Source organism: Oreochromis niloticus, linkage group LG1 (assembly GCF_001858045.2).
Source record: "Oreochromis niloticus isolate F11D_XX linkage group LG1, O_niloticus_UMD_NMBU, whole genome shotgun sequence".
Taxonomy (NCBI): domain Eukaryota; kingdom Metazoa; phylum Chordata; class Actinopteri; order Cichliformes; family Cichlidae; genus Oreochromis; species Oreochromis niloticus.
In genome coordinates, this window is record NC_031965.2 from 31,931,172 (window position 1) to 31,951,674 (window position 20,503).

Sequence of the window (20,503 nt, forward strand, 5' to 3'; positions counted from 1 at the left end):
ACCAATGTGGGGCGAAAAATCTATCATTATACACCGCGAATTTACTCATCACAATTTGCCATTCAAAAACAAAAGTATTCTCTTTTCTTTTTAGCTGCATGATTCCTACAAAATCACAAATGAGTTTCTAGAAAGTAAAATAAGATCAAGTAAATCCGTTGTCATCCTATCAGTTTGCGATTGAATGGGGTCAAGTGGGCAATTGTGTGGTCTCTATGTGGCCATATGGCAATTAACTGTGATAAATTAATGAAAATTGCAAACCTTTTTATCTGCTGAATGGCATAGGCACATGGCAAGCTTCTTGTTATATAGAAATATAACAAAAATACAGCCAGCTGGCAACCAGTTGAGTTTAGTCCCCCTTTGCAAAGAGACACATTGCAGATGAGTTTTGCTTATCAGTGCAGACGGAACCAGATTTACTGCAAAGTATTTGCAATCTGTTTGCATTTATAAATTAGATGGCAGTTTTTTGCAAATCTTTGTCAATCTGTCTGAAAGTAATTGCAGTCAGACTGAGTCGGACTGTAGTAGTTCAGAGACAGGCTGCCTACCCCCAGGTGACCCATGCAGTCGCCTCACAATTCAAAGTGGCTGCCCAGAGCTTGAGGGTTTTGCATGTGCAACGTCTGGGCAACCAGTTGATCATCCAAACTCTTTGGTGATGAAATGCACACAAAAAAAAACAGTATTGACCACCAACCACAATGCTCACATGCTAAGATGCACGTTTCAATTTGTTTAGAAAGCATGGATCCACTGTGTCATACAACAGACCTTTCAATTTGAGTTTTATTTTAGGGGAAGAAGTCACAAGAAACAAAATCTAGCAAGTTTGCCTTGTCATTGTCAATGATTGTATTGGTTTCACCAAGAAATGTGCTGTCAGTGGACACATGCTGTGTAGTTCAGGTTTTGGGCAGTGAATGTCCCTCTAATGCCGGGACATTGCGATGGAACTCCATGTTACATATATATATATATACATACATATATATACATAAATATATTTACACTGAACCACGAAAAACGTGTGTGTCCGGTCTCAGATTTGAAGCCAGAGACGTAGCACCTCAATATGAAAGCTGCACCATTATGGTATAAAAGTTGATGTTAGCTCTTGATACAAGTTTGAAATGTGAAAATAAAAGGGGTCAAAACGGCAGCAATCCAAATGTAGCAGGAGTGCTGGGAACAGTGTATGGCTGCACAAGGAGATGACCTTGAAGTGTTTAGTAGCTTTTACTTAAATTGGGTGAGGGTTTTACTGTTTTACTGCTGCAGAACTGCAGAACCTGGCTTTTACATGGATAATATAGCACTTGATGAAAAGCATCAACAAATCCTGTATGAGTTATTTCATTTCACCTTTCGACCTCTGCATTGTCTCCAGGTTTCCGGCAGTACAGCAGGCTCCCCAGCCAGCTCATCCGCCCCATCCACCTCATCACGCCAGTATACGCGGCAGCGCATCACTCGTGTCAACCTCAGGGACTTAATTTTCTACATGGAGCAGGAGAGAGAGACCGCCCACTCGCTCCTCCTTTACCGTGCCCTGCTCAAGTAGCCTCTGCTCCACTCAGCGCCCACCTCAACCACCTCCTCCTCCTTCCCAGCCACGTGCCTTCAGATCAGGTCTAATGTTTCAGCTCTGTGTCTCCATATGTATTGTAGTGTGATGTTTGATGTAGCTTTTAATAACAAGGAAGAAAGCGAGAGAGATATAGACAGAAAAAAAAATACAAATAAAACTGGTGTTCCGTGTCTTCTCCTTTAGCTTCACAGTGTGTAGTTAGATCATTCAGTTTAAGGGCCCCATCATTTCTTATTGCTGAAGTTGGATTTGCCAGAGGAACGATGTGTTTACGTCATAGGACTTGACCAAGACCTTCTTCCATGTGTACTGGGTAGCTGTTTGTTTGATGTTCTTGGCAGAAGCTTCAGTGAACCACCTTAAAGTAGAAATTTCCTTGGCTAAGAGAATATAATAGCACATTGATACAGCCTACAATATTATCCATGAGTTATTTGTTGAACACAGTTCAATGAATGTAGTCTAGCTGAACCTAATAAGTGGGACTTTACAGATTTCTAGACCAACTCATAATTCTGAAACATCCAGATTCCAAATAACAGCAGTAAATTCAATTTCCTTACTATATGTGTAAATAGTTCTTTTTGAATTATTTTACAGCATGTATATTTTTATCACATGTAAGCTTTGTAAGAAAAGGAATAATCCATGTGTCAATATTATGAAACCTGATGTTTTGTACAACCACGTGCTTTGAAAGAGTCAAATTTAGATGGTTTATTCTGTAGAGTGTTGTTACAAAGGAGACTCCTCTTGAGCCTTCTTGAAAGGTCATTTAACAAAAAACACATACGGCACTATGTGACACCAGTTTCAGACTGGTTTCCCTTGTTGAGTGAGTCAGTATTTTTTTAAACACATAATGTGAACATTGTTTTATGACTAGCTGTTTGTAATTTGTGTCTTATGGTATCATGCCCACAGTAATGGTTTACGAAGGTCAATTTTGCTGTTATTCTAGGTGCATCAGTGGCATGGAAGAATGAAAACAGACATTCCTTTATCTTCCACGTTCATAGTTCTTTCTGCATATCACTGATGTTTGGCAAAAACACTTTTTAACTACTTTCAAAGCAACCCACACCCTCACTTTGATATTAATTGAATGGCAAAATTAATCCATGAGATGTTTTAGTGCACAACATTTATATTTGTGTGAAATTTGGTCCAAAATATAATGTCATAGCAACAAACTAATGGTAAACTGAAGCAAGCAGCTCTGATTTGTTTCTGTTGTTGTTTTTTCTGCAATATCACTGACTGAAGAACACTATTTGACCAGAAAGTCCTTTCTACATGTCTTGCATTTTCGTCGTATTACTTTCATCCCCCCATTCCTTATTGTGTTATGTAATGGCATTCATTATGTTCTTTTGTTGTTTGTTTTCTCTATTTAACTAAACATCTTGGCCTCTATGCAGCTTTTCTTGTCATATTGAAATTTATTTAAATATTGATGACATTTGCAAAAGTCGTGCATTGTAAATTTCGACGGCACTTTTTTGATATCTATTTTACCTGACAACTGAAAGCTGTCATTGTATTATAGCAGAGAAACAGTATTTGCCACTTTCTGTCAAAAGACACTTATTTTTTAACAATTAATATATTTCTTCTGTTCTGCTTTTTTTTTTAGATTGTCTTTTATGCTCAACACATTTTCATAAACTTTATCTCTAAAATGCCATGTTTTAAAAACAAGCACAACAGTACTTATTGTAGTGATTTCAGATGATTTTATGAATTATTTCTATGGTTTCCGGTCGTTTCACAGGAGGGCATTTCTACTGCTACTGCTACTACTACTCCTAGAACAACAACTACTACTACTACAGCTTTTTAGCCAAAATATTAGGACAATATTCCTGTGTAAACAGATGGGGGGAAAACATTTCAGTGTAAGGATGATTTGTAAATATTGTTTACAAAACTATGTGTTTATTAGAACCACGTTATTTTTGGTAAACTCTTGTATATATCTTGAAAATTTCCTGTTTGTGTGAAAAACAATACTTATGTATTTGTACCTATTTTGTAAAGGAATAAATAAGCTGTTTGCTAAACTGAAAAGACGACTTTTTCCAGTTTCTTGTGTCATTCTAACAGCGTATGCATAAACATGTTTTGTAGGTAGGAGCTTTTTACTCTAAAATGTCTCTAAATAAAAATAATAAAACAACTAAGCAATGTGTTCACCTTTTAGATTTTCAAGGGAGAATGAGCTATGCTATGTTTTCCTTTTTCATTTTTACCAAAGTCAACTACTAATTCAGCCTGCTTCATTTCCATTTCTAACATTGCACATGCTAAGTACAAACTGAGTCAAGCGCTGCTGCTCAACTATGAAAAGTCCCTCTAGGTTTCTGCTGCTAATTAAGCAGAAGCATTTTCGAAAAGACCAAACCGTTTAACTCAGTGCAAAATATTGGGGTTTAGGAGCATATTGGTTTTTTTCAAGATCTCGGCCTATTCCTTGGTCCCTCTGGAGCTTTAGAGTGCTGATCTGGATTCAGCCCTGAAGACGACCTTCCCCCTTTGCAAAAATGATGAACGGGGAGCACACACATGCTTGGGTAGAGGAAGGCTGGTGAGATTGCATCAGTTCAGTGAGAGAGGACACACAGTTGAAATTTCTCATCCTATAGGGGTTGTTGAAAAACTTGAGAGCAATGCGACACATGTCAGATATACAGTACATCCTTTTATTATCGCAAATATGCAAGAAAAGTCAAATGGAGACACTGTAAATGAACACATGCCCTTTAATACCACAGTCTAATGGTTTTTAAACACTTTAAATAATATACATTTGCACCTTATTATACCCTTTGAAATGTTTTAATCCATATTTACACAATGTTACGCTTTGAATTCTTTTCATTCTTTTTCTGAAGAGGACTGAGATGTCTCTTAAAAACATGAGGGTCCCATAAAACCCAGCGTCCTGATAATTCAATTTACAATAACTGTACAACTGACCCGCCTCAGAAGTGGAGCAAATGCCGTGTGGACAGGCTGAACACTGACCAGTATTTTAACTTAATGGGTGGTGTGTGAACATGTCTATGAACTTTCCAGTCCAATTACACGTTCCTGTCTCTGTAGATAACCTGCTATTTGTATACTGAGGTTTTATTGCAGAAACCCATATCTACTCTTTTTTTCTCACAAATACAAATCTTTGTTTATTTTTTATTTCAAATGCGTAACCCCTTAGCTCTCGGAAGTTGTTTAGAGTCCATTGTATAATTCAACGTACCAATTCAGGGAGGCAAACTAAAACTGCTTTCTTTTCCTCCTTCTTGAAAAAGTTGTTCTTGTACGTGTAGTTTTAGAACACTGATCACTGATTTTTACCACTCTTCCTCAAGAAACTACCCAGATGGAGTTCCACACCTCATATCACATGAATCAAAGATCTTCGCATCTACACCACAGTAAAGTGGACTGGCTGCACAGTACAGTCTGCTCGGAGTATGTTCGTATTTTGACTCATCAGTTTGTTTGGTTTGCTGTGGTGTGGTCCAACGAGCTATGGCGTGGGAGGGCATTTTGAAAATGGGGCATGAGGGATGACACAGCAGCAGGGGGTACAACCCGTGTTTCTACTGGCACCACTGAGCTTGGAGCCTTCAGGGAAGCAGAGGGGGGTGAAGATGACTGTGAAGCGCCCAACATGCCTTGGCACATGAAAGGGCTGGTTGACCATTCCCTTTGAGGCGACTAGATACAAAGGCGCAGGCCACTGGCAGGTCAGAACAAAGGGCTTGATTGTATATTTTAAAAAAAAGACCCGCAGGGAGGACTGCATTTGACTTGAAGCAACACTTATACTCAGTCCATCTTCACCCACTAATTGGCCTCTTTTAATCAGCAGCATCCAGAAAAACTAGATATTCTATTACAAACAACATAGTCTGAACAACCGCCGCCCATTTTTAATGGACTGCTAAAAACAACCCCAGTTTAACTCAAAAAACTGCCAGCACCCACAAAGATCAGAATGGGCTTCTTTTTTCTCCTCAGTCTTTTGGAATGGAAGAAACAGCATCTGTAAGTTACACACAAATATAAAGCATGAAAACTTGGCCTTTCTTGTTTCTGTCTTTGATCCAGAAATGTTGAGAATAAGACCAAAAGAATGAGAGCAGGATAGAGTAAATGCCGCCCACACGCCTCTTTGTGAATAATATGCTGATGCTGTGAGTATAGTTCAGTTTGGGTTCTGCCATACATACATGTGAAGAACCGATGAAATAATCTTCACTTAGAAGTGACAATCCTGAAACAGAGACCTTGTCTTTCAAACTTGGTCTGGAGGTTCTGTGAGCTACTCTCAAGAAAACTGTCAAGACTGGCGGCCTGGAGGATCAAATATTGGTACCCTTCATACAGCTCTGAATAATGCATTTAGTCTTATTTTGCTATAAACTGCAACAAAGAACATCTTTATATTTGTACAATCAACAAAACAGGCACCTTGTCTACTTTGGTACCAGAGTGTTTGTTCAGTTGGAGTTTTTTTTCTTTCTGTTTTAAATATTTTAATGTCACAGTCTCCTAAAACACGAGAGGAGAATCAGCTTGACTTGGTGCCGTTCACTGGACTCCAGCAAGTGTGTTGAGGGAGCAGGTCCGAGCAGCTCTGTTGGAAATGTTGAAGTGCAAAGAAACATTTAGCATTTAAAGTACATCTCGTGCTGATTATGAGATATACTGGTAAACGTCAGCTTTCTCCGTTGGTCCTCAAGTCTTTAACATTCTAACTCAACAAAACTGCAATACACTTAGAGCGTGTGCAAATTTGACCTGAATTTCAAATTTACAAATGTTCTTTAACTAAGTGTGAACAAATCCTTTCTGCTCGTGTGAGAGAATCCAATCAGAGACCCGAGATATGTTTTAGAGCTAATAAGCAGAAATTCTGGATCACTTCTTTTTTTTCATGTGTGCTACACATTTGACTAAAAACAATGTCAAAACATCCAGGTTTTCTTCCATTCCGGTTCGAACAATGGGACTTTTTCTGGCTCTGAATGCATTGCCAGTCAGATTGCTTTAGCCACATAGCCTGCAGACATCTGAGTTTCTGCAGCTACTGCCAAGAAAAGCTCCCTCACAAGCTCTCAGAGCCTAATGAATACAATTTTCATACATCCTTCATATTGGAGAAAGAAAAAACAGAGACATTAAAAATAATCCTATTAATAATAATTGTTTACACTATGTCATGATAAGAACAGCAAAAGGAGCAAGAAGAACATACTTTAGAAACAACAATGAAAAATTGTAATAAACAATCAGTTGGCAAACGATGTCGTGTTTGGCGAGGTCCTGACAGTTGAAGCCAGACCTGTGGGGTGAGGGTCGTGGGATCTTGGGGGTTGTGGGAGAGGGGGTGGGAGTTCACAACATTAAATCATGTCCTCTTGTTGTCATCCTTAAAAACATCCTGTCTGCCAAATCTTCCTTGTCCCACAATAGACCAGACTTGTCACCAGTCAGAGAAGACTGAGGCCTCACACACAGACACGGACGAAACGAAAGATAGAGGGTTGGGGTGTATGTGGTATGCTGATGATGAAGTGGATTGGAGTTCAAGGCATGGGAGGGGGGGAAACTGTGTCCCTCCAAGAGTCTCGGGACACCTTTTTATGACAAGGTAAGGGGAAAAAAAACAACAACAACCAGTCACTGTGTTAAAATGTTGAGCTGTCAGCTGCTGTGGTGTCCGTTTGTCATTGTTGTTTTCATCACAGTCCCAGATTCTTTGGGCGTTGTTTAACATAATCAAAAACTTTTGTTGCTGATGCTTTTTTTTTTCCTTTGTTTGGTACTACATTCCCCTTAGAGTTTTTGCAGAGAACTGGTGAGGTTAACAAGCCTCTGCTAATACTTAGGTATGTTGGGGGTGGTTGTGGTCCTATTAGGGCAGGAAGGGAGTTGGAGTAGGCAGGGGTGGGGTGGTGTGAGAAGATGGAAGGAGTATTAGGGGGAGGTGGGGGTGTTGGCAGTCCCTCGCCCAGAACGCTCTAGTCCAGGGGTTCTTGTTTTATCCTGATGGGCGTGTTAATGGAGAGACTTCGCCGGTCCTCACGACACAACACATACTCGCTAAACTGGGACGAGTCCACGCCACCTCCGCATGATGCTGCCACACTGAAACCTTTCTGGAAAAGACGCTCCAGAACCTGCAGAGAGGACAGAGAAGAAGGCATTTACAACAAAGGTACCATGTCAGTAAGCACAAGTCTAAATGAAACCATTTACAGATAGGGATGCAGGTTTCAGGTTTTATACAGCTCTAAGGAATAGTTTGACGTTTCGTGAAATATGCTTATTCTTGCCAAGATGGAAAGATTAATAGTGGAGCTTTGTTCAATAACAAATTTGTCCTCCCGTCACCTCAAAAGCTCACTAACACTTTAGATTTTGTTTGTTTAATCTGCACAAAATCCAAAGAGTAAAAACAAAACAATTCCCTGTTTTACAAGGGATTACTCTGTGCTCTGCTTTATGTCTTGGTGAGGAACAGTTGCCAAAGCCACCACCAGACACTCCAGAAAGTTAATGATCTCATAACTGCTTTGGGCTGTAACCAATGAGAAAAATTTGTTGAGTTTATACTTCAGTTTTAGTGCAGAGTAACAGATTACAGCATCTTTAGAGGTGCTGGTAGGTTAATTTCCTTGGCTAACCTTTTGTTTTTTGTCTTTGTGCTGATTATAGTTTAGTATTTATATATAAGACGTATAACGTAATTCTCAACAATTAAACAACTTTGTGTATTTTCCCAAGAATTGGACTTTTTCATTGTTTTAACTTTAACTTTTTGTGTGATAAATCTTTTTTTGTTTGTTTTTGCGTAACAATTTTGTTGTTCCAGAGTCTGGCCACGGCCAAGTCTTTCCACTGTAAAAATAAAGTTTGCTATCCATTTTTACTAATGAATGAGCAGCAGTACCAGTTTTTGATATCTACACATCCAGTCAACAGACATCAACCTCCGATGTTCATCAGTCACAACATGCACCCTGTGTCATTAACCCTCCCCCACCTCCAATCGCACACAGTGATGAGATAAAACCAGAGGGCACTCCGACATCACACCATCTCTGCAATATTCATGCTGCTTGTGCTAGATTGGCTACCGAACTGAGGGCATGAGCTCAAAGGGATGAGGAGAGCTGAGAGTGAGTGAGGTGTGTTAAGAGGCTGAGTGTAGCTCAGCGTGGTGATTACTGGAGCTCCTAATTTGAGTAATGAGGCTTGGGTGAGAGGAGAAGTGAGGTCTGTGAGCGAAAGAGAGAGCGACGTGTGGGGAATGACGATAAGGAGTTATGGGTGATCTGAGTGTGGACAACGTGCTGGAGCTGCAGGGAGAGAAGAGGAGATGGGGTTCATGTTACCCCTCTAGTCTGGACAGTGATACACACACTAGTCCAAACAAGAGATGCGCTCAGACTCAAACGTGTGAACTTCAGCATCACTTTTCTCTCCTCATCTGGGGTAATCCATGTGGGATGTTGTTTTTTTGGAGGGGGTATAGATCTAAATCCCAGTGAGAGGAGTGCCGTGTATTTACTTATCCCCCCTTCCTTTTAAAGAAGTGTGCAGCGCATGGAAATGAAAGGTCTCGCCGAGGGCTAACTCTTTCTGCCAGATAGAGAGCCAAAGAAGTTCACGAAAAACAGAATGATTTCTTCAGAAGCTCGTACACACACGCACGCACAGACACATGCACACACACACACACACACACACACACACATTGACACGTGCACTCGTGGCGAAGGATGACCTCTCTAATTACAGCTTAGGCCCCATTGGCGTGCTGTGGTTGAATGTTTAGGCCTGCAAGTCAAAGGGCCGCAGCCTCCTCAGTTGGGGATACAGTGAAGAAGAGCAGATAACCTCACACAACGTGCAAGAATTAAAATGTACAAAACCAAAATATAACAAATGCATACAAACTTGTTGAACAGACCTGAAAAACCCCAGCACCCATCCGCTTTCAAATTAAAACTTAAATGTGCACCGACATGCTACTTGTAAGCAGAAAGGACCACTTGCAAAAGTTAACCCCCTCCCCCTTTTTGTCCTCTAGCAAAATGACAACAACAAACTATGTAATTTGTGAGACAGAAGGGGCAGCAGACAGCTGATGGTGAGGATGGCTAATTAAGAGACCTGCCCAAGCATCAAACACTCCCAAATCCATGACAGACGACGGAGGAGCCTAACGATTATGGAAATGATATTACATAGCCTTCTTTGATCATTGCATCACATTGCATTTTTCCCCATCATCTCTTAACGCATGTGGGACTCCATCATGTTCAGCAATGAATTTGGTCACAGAGGAGAATGGCCTGATCAATAAAGATAGTCTGAAAACACTTTTATCATTAATGCATGGCAACACAAAAGACTTAAGGATATTATTATAGATAGTTGTAACTGACTCAAGGATACTGTAATGACTATAAGATGCCATAAAAAAAACCTTCGCATTCAGTTTGACACAGTGAGTTAGTGCCATGGGGGAATAAACAATATAGTGAATAATTAAGACGTATCCAAGCAAAAGGTTTTAATGTCCACAGGACAATGTCCCGAAATCAGTCTCTGTTGACAAGGAAAAGTAATGCACCCTCTTAAAAAGCTAAAACATGTCTGGTTTCTCAGTTCTGCAGAACATACTTCTGACCGCAGGCTTTCAGATCCCAGCTTATGTTGTACTTATGCAGATTTCTTTGCTTCCTTTACTGCCTCACTTGAGCGAAACCATAACAAAATATTCTAACGGCGAGTTGCATGTGGGCACCCTCATTGGTCGACGCCTCATCTCTAACACGGTGATTTCCACGAAATTGGATTACAGCTAATTAGCAGTCTTTGTTTTGTTTTTTTGTTTTTTTCCCCTTTTCATGTCCACCACTTTCAACTTAAAGACAGGCTTCTTTTCAGCACGACACCACAATAATCAAAACAGGAAATCAAAATAGCAGTGAAGAGGATATTGCAGCACCAAAGTTTTCTAGTTGTTCTATGAAATCAAGCACTTCCTTTTGTCTTCTCCTCTCTTTGTGATTGAAGCTGAATACAAGTGTCTCTTCAGCCTCTTCATCCCCAGTGATCCTGCATTTGAAATCAGTCTCGCGGTTGCACGGTCGACTTGGCCGCACAGGGATCTCCCCTCAAACACACGCACACCATTCAGCATTTAACCATCTATCTGAGCTGCCACTCAACCTGGAGTCACCACGGGGATCAGGAGGGTATACATCAGCCTCACTCCTCTAACCTCCCAGCATCTTAGCCAAGATGGCGAGGCATGCATCAAAGTGGATGAGTCTCAGGCCTGGAAACCGGAGCACAATACAATATTGATGGCCACCAGAGTGCACAGACACACTTGCAAGACTTCTCAGGAGGAGTTGTAAGACACTTGCTCCTCATGGCACAAGACACAGAGATGATTGACACATTATGACACACACACACTGTAGCATGAGATGGGCGCCACACTCAGGGGGTTGCTTTTGTTTAACTATGCAGTCTTCAATATGTGACAAGGAGCACTAACTGCAGTCTCTGCGTCGTATCCTTTGCTTATCACAAGCATCTGGCATAAAACATCCGTGAAGCTCCAACTCTTTCTAATTCTCTAAGCCATCTGCCAGCTTTTTAAGGAGTCACAGACAGCAAAAACACATTGACAGAACAGTCTATTCTTAAAGTACTTGCAGCTGACTGAGCTCCATTACAAATAGGCACTCTAAAGTGTCTTTAAGCATTGTGATTCACCGAGGATTTTTAGCTCAGGTGACCCTTGTGGGAATGCAACACTTAACCCTGGCACAGTAAATACAAGCACAGAGGTGTTTTGGGTTAGGTCAGTCCTCAAAGGGACTGCAAGTAGTTCAACTACTAAACTGAGGAGACTTAAATACACAAGGGCTCCACCTGACTCATCCGGTGACCTTTTCTATTTCAATTTTAGTTACTTGTTCTCGTATTTAAGACACTAAAAGCCATCATCAAAGAAAACTTTGTGAATATACTCATGTACTACATAAAAGCACAATCTTTAAAATCCTTTACATTTTATACCACTTTATACTCCCGCACCAGTTACAGAAAATGCAAACCATCATCCAATCTATAGATTAAAACAATCCTGGAGTGTATATAACTGTTACAATTATCTTGATCAGCTATTAATAATAAATATTAAATTATCGCTTAGCCCATAAGCAATAATGTAATATTCTATAAATCTCTTTTTTTATATTTTATAAGCTCATTTTGTTGATAATACATCTTTTCCTTAAATTAGACTTGGAATAAATAAGTTTAATTTGTAGTGAAACATATTCTCATTGGAGCATTTGACTTCTCTAATGTTCACATTCACAGTGCACTTACTGTATGAGCCATTTCTACAGAGATAAAGATTTTGTGATGCTTGATCAATAAAATGTAACACAGGAAAAAGTGCCATATATTTGATTCATTTCATTTGATTAAACTACGATACTTGGTAATCACCTAATTGTCTTCAGTTGAATTGTCCTTCTCTGTCATTATTCTGATTTACTTTCCACTACCTAATCAGCCCGTGTCCAACAAACGAATTAGAACAATTTTTTAAAGATTTTTCTGGCATCAACTGCTGAAGCTGTCAGCAGCCAGAACTGCCCAGCTTTAATCCTCTCTACACACTGGCTTGCTTACTGTTAATCTTGACATTGTGCTTTACCCACAGAGCCACACAAAAAGTCAAGGGACCCAAAGTCATAGTAGTGTTAATGTCTTACTCTGCCACTCGGGCCACTGAGGAGCGCAGCGGAGGTGTTTGTGTGGCCGTGTCGGCTCTGATGAGCTGTGCTTTCTCTTTTCACCCAGCGCAGGATTGATGGAGTGGCAGTGTGACATGTAAGAGAGTGTTGCGACGTGTTGCGTTCTCTGCCTGGGCAGCAGGGGGACAGGGGACCCTTCTCTACGACTGCCTCCGCTGTCACATTGATGTAGGACGGATTGGCTCTGGTCTGATCTGAGTGCTTCATCATGGTGATGTATGGAGCAGCAGGCCCAGCTCTAGCACTGGGACGCGTGTGTGTACACCTCTGTGGCTCTTTGGCTAAATGTTTTCCCTGCATTCAGTGCCTTTGCTGCTTTTTGTTTCCCCCCGCTGGATCTACATCACAGCGCAGGTGGTTTGCATTACTCCCGAAATTCCATTCATGACTTCATGGAGAGTTACTTGCCAAGGTGGATTTGTTTATTCTCCCTCTCTCGCATTTAAATACACAAGACAACAGATTAAAAAAGGGGCTAAATTTGCAAGGCAACAGATTACATATATATCTCAACATGCAAAGAATTACTGCTGCCACATTTCAAACTATAAATAGATGATACAGTATAATGATATATCACCAATTTTAAAAGCATGATAACTGAGTCATGGAAATTTTTTCAATGCTCATGAATTATCCTCATGTTTTATCTTATTAAAACAGAATATTAAATGTTTAGAAAACAGGTTGATATACTTAGTGTACAGTAAGGTATGGAGAAATGTGTGTTATCATTTTGTGACCAACTATAACAAGGTCTAGCAGTGTCCAGCCTGGGGCACGAAAGCAACAGTACCTCAGCTCCAATAAAATCTCTACACCTCTGACATAATAAAGTGAAAACAGCACACATTTAAATGTCATCATATATCCATCTCTTTCCTGTCAAGACCTCTTCTGAAACTGATCCAATCACACAGTAAATAAGTTTCAGACGGTACTGCCGCAGCCTCCCCATGCTCTCCCTGAACTTCCTCTGTGGGCAGGGTGTGGTTGTGTGTGTGTTCCCCTGGGTCAGGGTCCAGGCTTGAAATCAGATCAGAGGCTCATTGTCTGGCAGGTAAGACAAGGATTATTTTCCTAACCTTTTCATTCCTTCACGCAACAATGAAAGAGAACAGAATGAGTAAGTTGTTTGGAAAAATCTCCCCTTACAACAAAAAAACACCTCCATCTGCTCCTTGTGTCCTCATCTACATCGACTCAATGAGCCGGGCCCCTTCACTGTGTGTGCGTATGTACGTGTGTGTGTGTTTGTGCTTTTCATTATTTTTTTTAACGAATGCCATGGAGCTGTATCTAAGAGGGCTCACGAGGAGACACCACAGAGAGGCCAGAATATGAGACAAGAAGGGGTCGCTGCTTACAGGAAACCTCGCAGATCCGCCTTGTACGAGTTTGTATGAGAAAAGGGTTTCAGCTCACCTCGCCTTCAGAAGAACAGCCCAATAAATGCCTAAACAATAAAGATGCCGTTCAGATTGTGTTAGTCAGATGTGCTCACATCCCATAACCAGTCTCACTGGTAAACAGAGTGGGAAAATGTTGTGTTAGTTGATGCGGCCAATTAATTATATTGTAAGTCATTTAAAAATCTATAAAAGAAGTATAAACCGGTTTAGGCTGTTTGAGAAATTGTAAGTATGGTATTAAAAAATGCAATACGTGTATTTCAATTGCCTTGAGCGGTGTTATATTGGAGTCTTTTTAAAAAAGGAGCTGTGTCTTAAAAAGGAGTAAAGCGTAAATTATGCATATCATTTTCCCCCCCTTTCCATTTCTCTTCTTCATTTTTTCGCAGGAAAACATGGCCGCAGTCCACACGTGCTTTGTCCCACTCGCTCCGCTCTCCTCCCTGGAGGTGGTCTCTCACGCTGGCAGGAAGGAGGTGGAGGTGTCAGAGTGCACTAGCCTGCCTGGGAGAGGCTCTCTCTGGGTGCTGAAGGGGTGAAGGCTCTTCTATGTGTAGGTTTGTTCATGGCTGTGGGCACTCAAGTGTGTTATATCGAGCCTGTGGTGTCAGACTGTTATGTTTCCCCCCGTCCTCTCTTTCTCTCTCAGACCTCGCAGGGTAACACTACTGTAAAACTATTTTTTTCTGAAGTTGCTTTTAATCTCTTACTACTTGACTCCACAACATTGTCAACTCTGCTTGACCAAAGACGGATGTTCATCTCACACCATTTTTCAAACCGGTGCCAAACTTATTCAAATGCAGATCATAAAGCAAACGTATTTGATATGATATTGGCGGTAAATTGCTTTATGGTAATACCGTGCTGAGGCTTTGCATCATTTTCATCCCCAACAGCCAACTGAAAGACCATCGTTTGACAAAATGAAAAACTCCAAAGGTTTTTGTACACCTGCACACTCCAGCTGTTGCTCCAGAGTGGCTATTATGCCAGTTATTGACAACAAGCTATTATCTCTACTGTGGCAAAATGCAATATAGAGGGCCACAAATCATGCCAAGTGCCTTACAGCAAAGTTTTGAGGTGTAATTCCAGCTTATTGTTACTGAAGAAAATCAGTGTATATAACAGCATTTATCTGGGAAAGCAACCTGAAAATAAACTCTGCAGGCTGACACAGGACTCAGACAGAAGGTGACCAACAGAAAGCCTCCTCTCCCTCAGCAGATGCCATCGTGTGCCATTCAGCAAAACAGCTAAGTGGATCTGCAGAGTGGTCACAAAAGCCCAGGTTGAGCAAATCCCAGCCAGGTGTTCAAATGTTTATGAAAATGTTGAAAGTTGGTGTGAAAAATGGTTTGCTTGCCAAGCAGAATACTTTGCTGGATAAATGAGTAGATAAATACATAAGTTCCTCTTTGGAGTCTGCATCCTGTGGCTAACATTAAATAAAGAATTGGTAAGAAAATAGAGATTTATGGGTGTACAAGCACAGTATCATAAAACATTGTGTACAGTTTCACTATGTGACAGTTAGAAATAAAAAAATATTCAATATTTTATCTTCATGTTGAAAGTAAGCAAAGATAATGAAACATAATGCATATAGGCATTTTGACACTTTCTGACTCTTCCTGTGCGCCACTAAAGTTACTTTGTGGCTTTTCCCCCATGCATATTGCACAATGTTCATATTAACTACCACTGTTAGTTTCATGATCACGTTGTAAGTTTTGTTGTTAGCAGTGAGCCAGTAAGTTGGATCTTTGCATATTCAAGTTAAAAATTAAAGTTTTAAAGGTTGCATCTATAAGATTACAGTTTATTCCTTTTCAGTTGAGGTGAGGAGGTGTTGGAAGAGCAGCTGTCAGTTACCTAACTTAGCTGATTTGGTAGCTACAGAATACAGCCTTTATCATGATGCCGCCTCCAGTTTTAGAAAGACTGTGACTATGCTGCAGTCACATATTAGACACACATCAAAACTTTCTGTTACACAAAGCCATTTTGCTCTTGATTCTCTGCAAGTACCATGATATCACGCTTATTAGTGAATAAATGTAACAGAAAAAATAACTACACATAAAAGTCATTGTTAGATATCAGCACATATTTGTTATATTGGCACCACACTCAGAGGTGTACACACAGGACAATCTAACTCAAGTAAAACTGTAAACACTGTAATGTGTTTCACACACAAGTCTAGAATGTGATAAATAAATCATGGGCAGAGAAGGAGATTTTTTTGTGCTTCCAGAAAAAATTAAAAGTACAAACAAAGGACAAGCATTTCAGTGTCTTACCTGGACGGAGTTGAGCCTGCAGTAGCCATTGAGGGGAAAGCGGATGACGTGTGTTGGGTCCTGGTTCCAGCCAGCATTGACCGAGTTACACATAACGTCTCCAGTCTCAGGAAAGATCTCCTCAATGAGGACCTTCTCTCCGCTCAGGGCGATCCTCTCGCCCAGGTCAGGTGTGACACGAACCACAAGGCAGTCACAGGGCTGTGCCATCCGTCGTTGCTCGCGCTCCTGCTTCCAGCGCTCGAGCTCCTTGATCATGGGTGTCAGCTGGTAATAACGCGCCTCTTCATACAGCAGGTGGAAGTCCTGTACAGGCAGACAAACATACAGATGAGAGCAGTGACTTTGCATGTGTATTATACTCCTCTTGGCTATATCTGTGACTAACACACTATGACTTTCCCTGGATTGCAACTCATCACCAAGGTCACAGAGAAACCCTACACATATACAGTATTGTGCAACATTAATATGACAGAGGAAAGTATATCTGGGGGACTCCTTATGGCTTCCTCACAGCAGCTAATGATGTCCTTGACCAAGACACTTAACCTCTAATTACTCCAAGAGTGGGTTCTTGCTGTATATGAACTCTGACTTTTCCACTGTAGTGAAGTGTGTGTTACCTGTGTAGCAAAGGTAACGCATGGAAGATCTAATAACTAATTGCACAGTGACGAATGGATAAATTCAATTTTTTTTTACAAATGGCAAAATAACAGTGTAGGATTTTAAATTTATAAACTTGCACAAATGACAAATTAATCTTAATATAAGACAAAAATGTGAGCTAAAATAAATTAAAAATGCATTTGGTTTCATGTAATACGTCGACCAGATTGAAGAACAATAAACCAAGATCAGTGATGGACTCGGACCAGCAGGACAACACTCTCAATAAACAAAGGATAGCCATGCTGCAGCTCTCCTCCACAGTAGCTCTTGGCAGAGTGGTGTTAGCCTTTAGCATGTTTTAGTGAGCCGACTCCAGAAAGGCCGTCAGTAGGGCTCTGGTGAAGTGGGATGGTGCATTCCTGTGCACAGACAGTCTGCAGCAGATTGCCTGCCTCTCCCTCCTGGGCAGGGTTTGCTGGGGGCCATTTGCCCCTGCGCTCTTGCCTCTAATTTCCCACAAGACCAGATGGCACCATCATTCACCACTACCACAGAAAATACGGGAAGGCGGAGGTTCGCTATTGGAGGCAGACGGGAGGTGAGGAAAAGATATGTGCAAGTGAACATGAGGACAATCATCAGCCAAGGAGGTTTTTAATGTATTCCTCACATGGAGGGAGTTTTATGTTAATAAGGCTTGTGGCCCGATGTTAAGCTCCTATTAGAACAAGATTTAATTAGGTTACACCTAAATGCTGCAAAACCTTTTTGCTAAATAATTAGTAATTAATAAATCTGTGTTCTGATTAATGTTTCACAGTGGCAAACAATGACAGCTTAATTCAATGAATGGACATAGTAAACTGAAGCAAAGAAGTGAGTGTCCATTTTCGGGAAAGAGGTTGCTGGTTTTTGCGTAGAACAAAGTCCAAACACCCAAGTGAGACAATGTGTGTTTGTGCTGCAAAAACAACATATGTTTCATATAGTCTGCATCATTGGTGGCTCTGGGTGTCTGGGTGTCGGCGCTGGCAGAGAGCCCTGATCTAGAAAGAGTTTTTCCCCTTTTCCTTCTCAAGACCACTGCTGGGCACAGAAACAGAGCATGGCAGCAAACAGCATATTCATTAACCCTGCTGCTTCTGTCAGACTCTTTAGCCTTGAAAAGCCTCCCTCACTGTTTTACCCCTTCATCTAAACTGTGCCTTCATCCGAGGCATGTGAACGACACCCAAATACAACTCCATCTGGACGCGGCGTTGACGCAACACATCTTAAGCTGACGGTCTAATGTTTAAGATTTCAGAATGCGAAAAGAGGGGGTGGAGGTCCTTTTTTCCCTTTTTCTCTCCCTTTCTCCCTGTCTTTTTTCTCCTGGCCTTCTTGCTGCAGCTGACAAAACTCATACTGAGACGCTCCCCTTCAGGCAGCTCGCTGTATCAAAGTGCTACTCCTCATCCTTCACAGGTCTGAAGCCATGGATGGATATGTTTTTAACAGGGGTCTGTCTGCGAGGCACTTTAGTCATCCTGAGTAGAGCAGAAAACAACAGAGTAATCCTAAGCGCTGAGGTGAGGATGAGAGGGAGACAGGGCCAACAGCTCCGTCCTGGCTGCTGAAGCCGCTGCTACTGCTGCCAGCTCTACGAGACAATTCATCCCCCAATCCTGTGTCCAGACAGCCCGTTTGAGCTTCAAAATAATGATCCGACCTGATCGCCCACTGGCAAGGCAACATTTCAGGGAAGGACAGAGGGAGGGAGGGAGAGACAGAGAAAGAGAAGAAGAAAATGATGGAAAATGTCACTATAAGGTAGTTTAGAGGACTAGTGAAGACCTAATGTAGGTTTTGGTCAAAAATGACCCCCCAAAAAAGCAGAAGTTCAAGGTTGTTGATTAACAAAGTCACTCAAAAATAAAATAAAATCACAATAAAATCGCCTTTCTGTCATTTCCAGCATCTGAGATTAAAAAAAATAATCAATTTAAGGAGTAATGCAAAACCTGAATAATAACAGAAAACAGTAACTCTTACCGGTTTATAACCATGCCCTCAATATGACTGAGCATTGCTTACTCTCTCGTGATTAATTGTAGTTTGAATAATGTGATGAGGGAGGATATTAATAGTGAATATTTTGTTCCAGTGATGCAGGCTGAAGAATTTCTTTTCCTATTCTGCTCAGACTTTCACATTGATTTAGCAAAACACACAGCGCCGTGGCTGCCAGCAGCAGAACAGACCCAGCCCTGGGGCGACGGCAAGCCTGATTGTGTTCAGATAAGGACATGCTCAATTCCGCCTTGCACTATTTGCATTTTTTTTTCCCCGGCTTCACGCAAATTGAAAGGTATGCAGATCAACACAGGCTTATGCGAGGGGATCGTAATGAGTTGAAACAATGAAGTCCAATGCATTCTCTTCCACTGTGGTGCCTGATTGGACTGTCAAGATTTAACAGAGGGGAGGAGGGGTGTATGAATAAGAAGGGAAAATCTAATCGGTACTGAGTCAGGCCGTCATTTGCCAAAATATGCAGGGCTTTCATGTCATGTTCTGTTGTCTGTGGTTTGGCTCTTGTTCAGACTATCCGTGGGGCCCAAAGAGTTTGCCCCTGGCTCTCAGTGGCTTGGCTTTGCCTTGTTACCTCGTACAGAATGATGAACAAGTGCCAGTGCAGTGAAAAGGTCACGAAAACTAAGGTGGGGTCGACGTGAAGTGAAGTGTAGAATACACCTAGGAAACTGTATCATGGAATGAAAACCTCGAGAAGGAAGAAGCTGTAGGCAGATAATCATTCTGACAACGTCACATATGATTGTATGAATACTTGTTGGGTGAGACTAACGCTGTACTAGTGCCAAAAATAAATTTAATCGTTATCTTTTATATCACAGTAGATTAAATGGCATGTGTGCGATGTGAGCGGGGTCATAGGTAGTGATCATCCCTCTAACTCTTCAGCCTTTTTCAGGGTCAACTACACATTTTAGCATCTTTTAGATCATCGTTTTGGTTTCACAGCCTGTAGCTTTTCTATTTTGGTTTACGCTCACCCCTCACTCTCATCACCCTCATTTCAAGCAGCAGTAGCAGCAGGAGGCAAAAAAAAAAAGCTCTGTTACACCAACTAAATGTTACCTGGCCAGAAGCAAACAGCATGTAGACAAAGTCAACTAATGAACATAGGGAAGAATTTAGCAACTAAAGACACAGATAGTTTGGATTTATTGGACTAACATTGGCAGGTGTCCAGAAACACAACTTCAGTGAAATGCTAATGTTTAAAGTTTGCAAACACTCTCTCACATCAGCTTCTTACACAACTTTTACAGCTAACACACACACACACACACACACACACACACACACACACACAAGGTTTACTCTATCAAACTGAAACCTTCACAACACAAAAATACAGAAAATGCAAAAAAAGCTTGTACAGATAACACATTTAAATTTAAAACTTCTCACAATTTGTTTTTGCGCCCCGAACATGTGCTTGAAATTGTTTAATACAGGAATATGACAAAGCACCTACATTGTCTGCAATAGATACTGACATGCCACTAAAACAAGACACACATGCATGCAGATTCAGTGTCTCACAAAGAGAAAAGAGCAAGTGCAAAGAAGTATGCATATACGGGGCACCAGGTATTAAACTGCACCTTTCCCTTCCAATTCTAGACTCTGGGTGAG

The 20,503-nt window shown here is 41.1% G+C and overlaps 2 protein-coding genes across 5 annotated transcripts in view; one reads left to right on the forward strand and one right to left on the reverse strand.

The window, feature by feature from the left end:
- LOC109202667 (transcription initiation factor TFIID subunit 4) overlaps positions 1–3,669 on the forward strand; it is a 90,802-nt gene extending 87,133 nt beyond the window's left edge. For both annotated transcript variants that reach the window (XM_019360565.2, XM_019360568.2), the window contains one exon: positions 1,397–3,669. In XM_019360565.2, the coding sequence (XP_019216110.1) occupies positions 1,397–1,570 (174 nt within the window). In that variant the 3' untranslated portion in view covers positions 1,571–3,669. The remainder of the gene's footprint in view (positions 1–1,396) is intronic.
- A 607-nt stretch (positions 3,670–4,276) lies between these two features.
- Positions 4,277–20,503, reverse strand: part of kctd15b (potassium channel tetramerization domain containing 15b) — a 41,229-nt gene continuing 25,002 nt past the window's right edge. For all 3 annotated transcript variants that reach the window (XM_005447670.4, XM_005447669.4, XM_005447668.4), the window contains exons 4-5: positions 16,184–16,489; positions 4,277–7,788 (exon numbers count right to left, since the gene is read on the reverse strand). In XM_005447670.4, the coding sequence (XP_005447727.1) occupies positions 7,630–7,788; positions 16,184–16,489 (465 nt within the window). In that variant the 3' untranslated portion in view covers positions 4,277–7,629. The remainder of the gene's footprint in view (positions 7,789–16,183; positions 16,490–20,503) is intronic.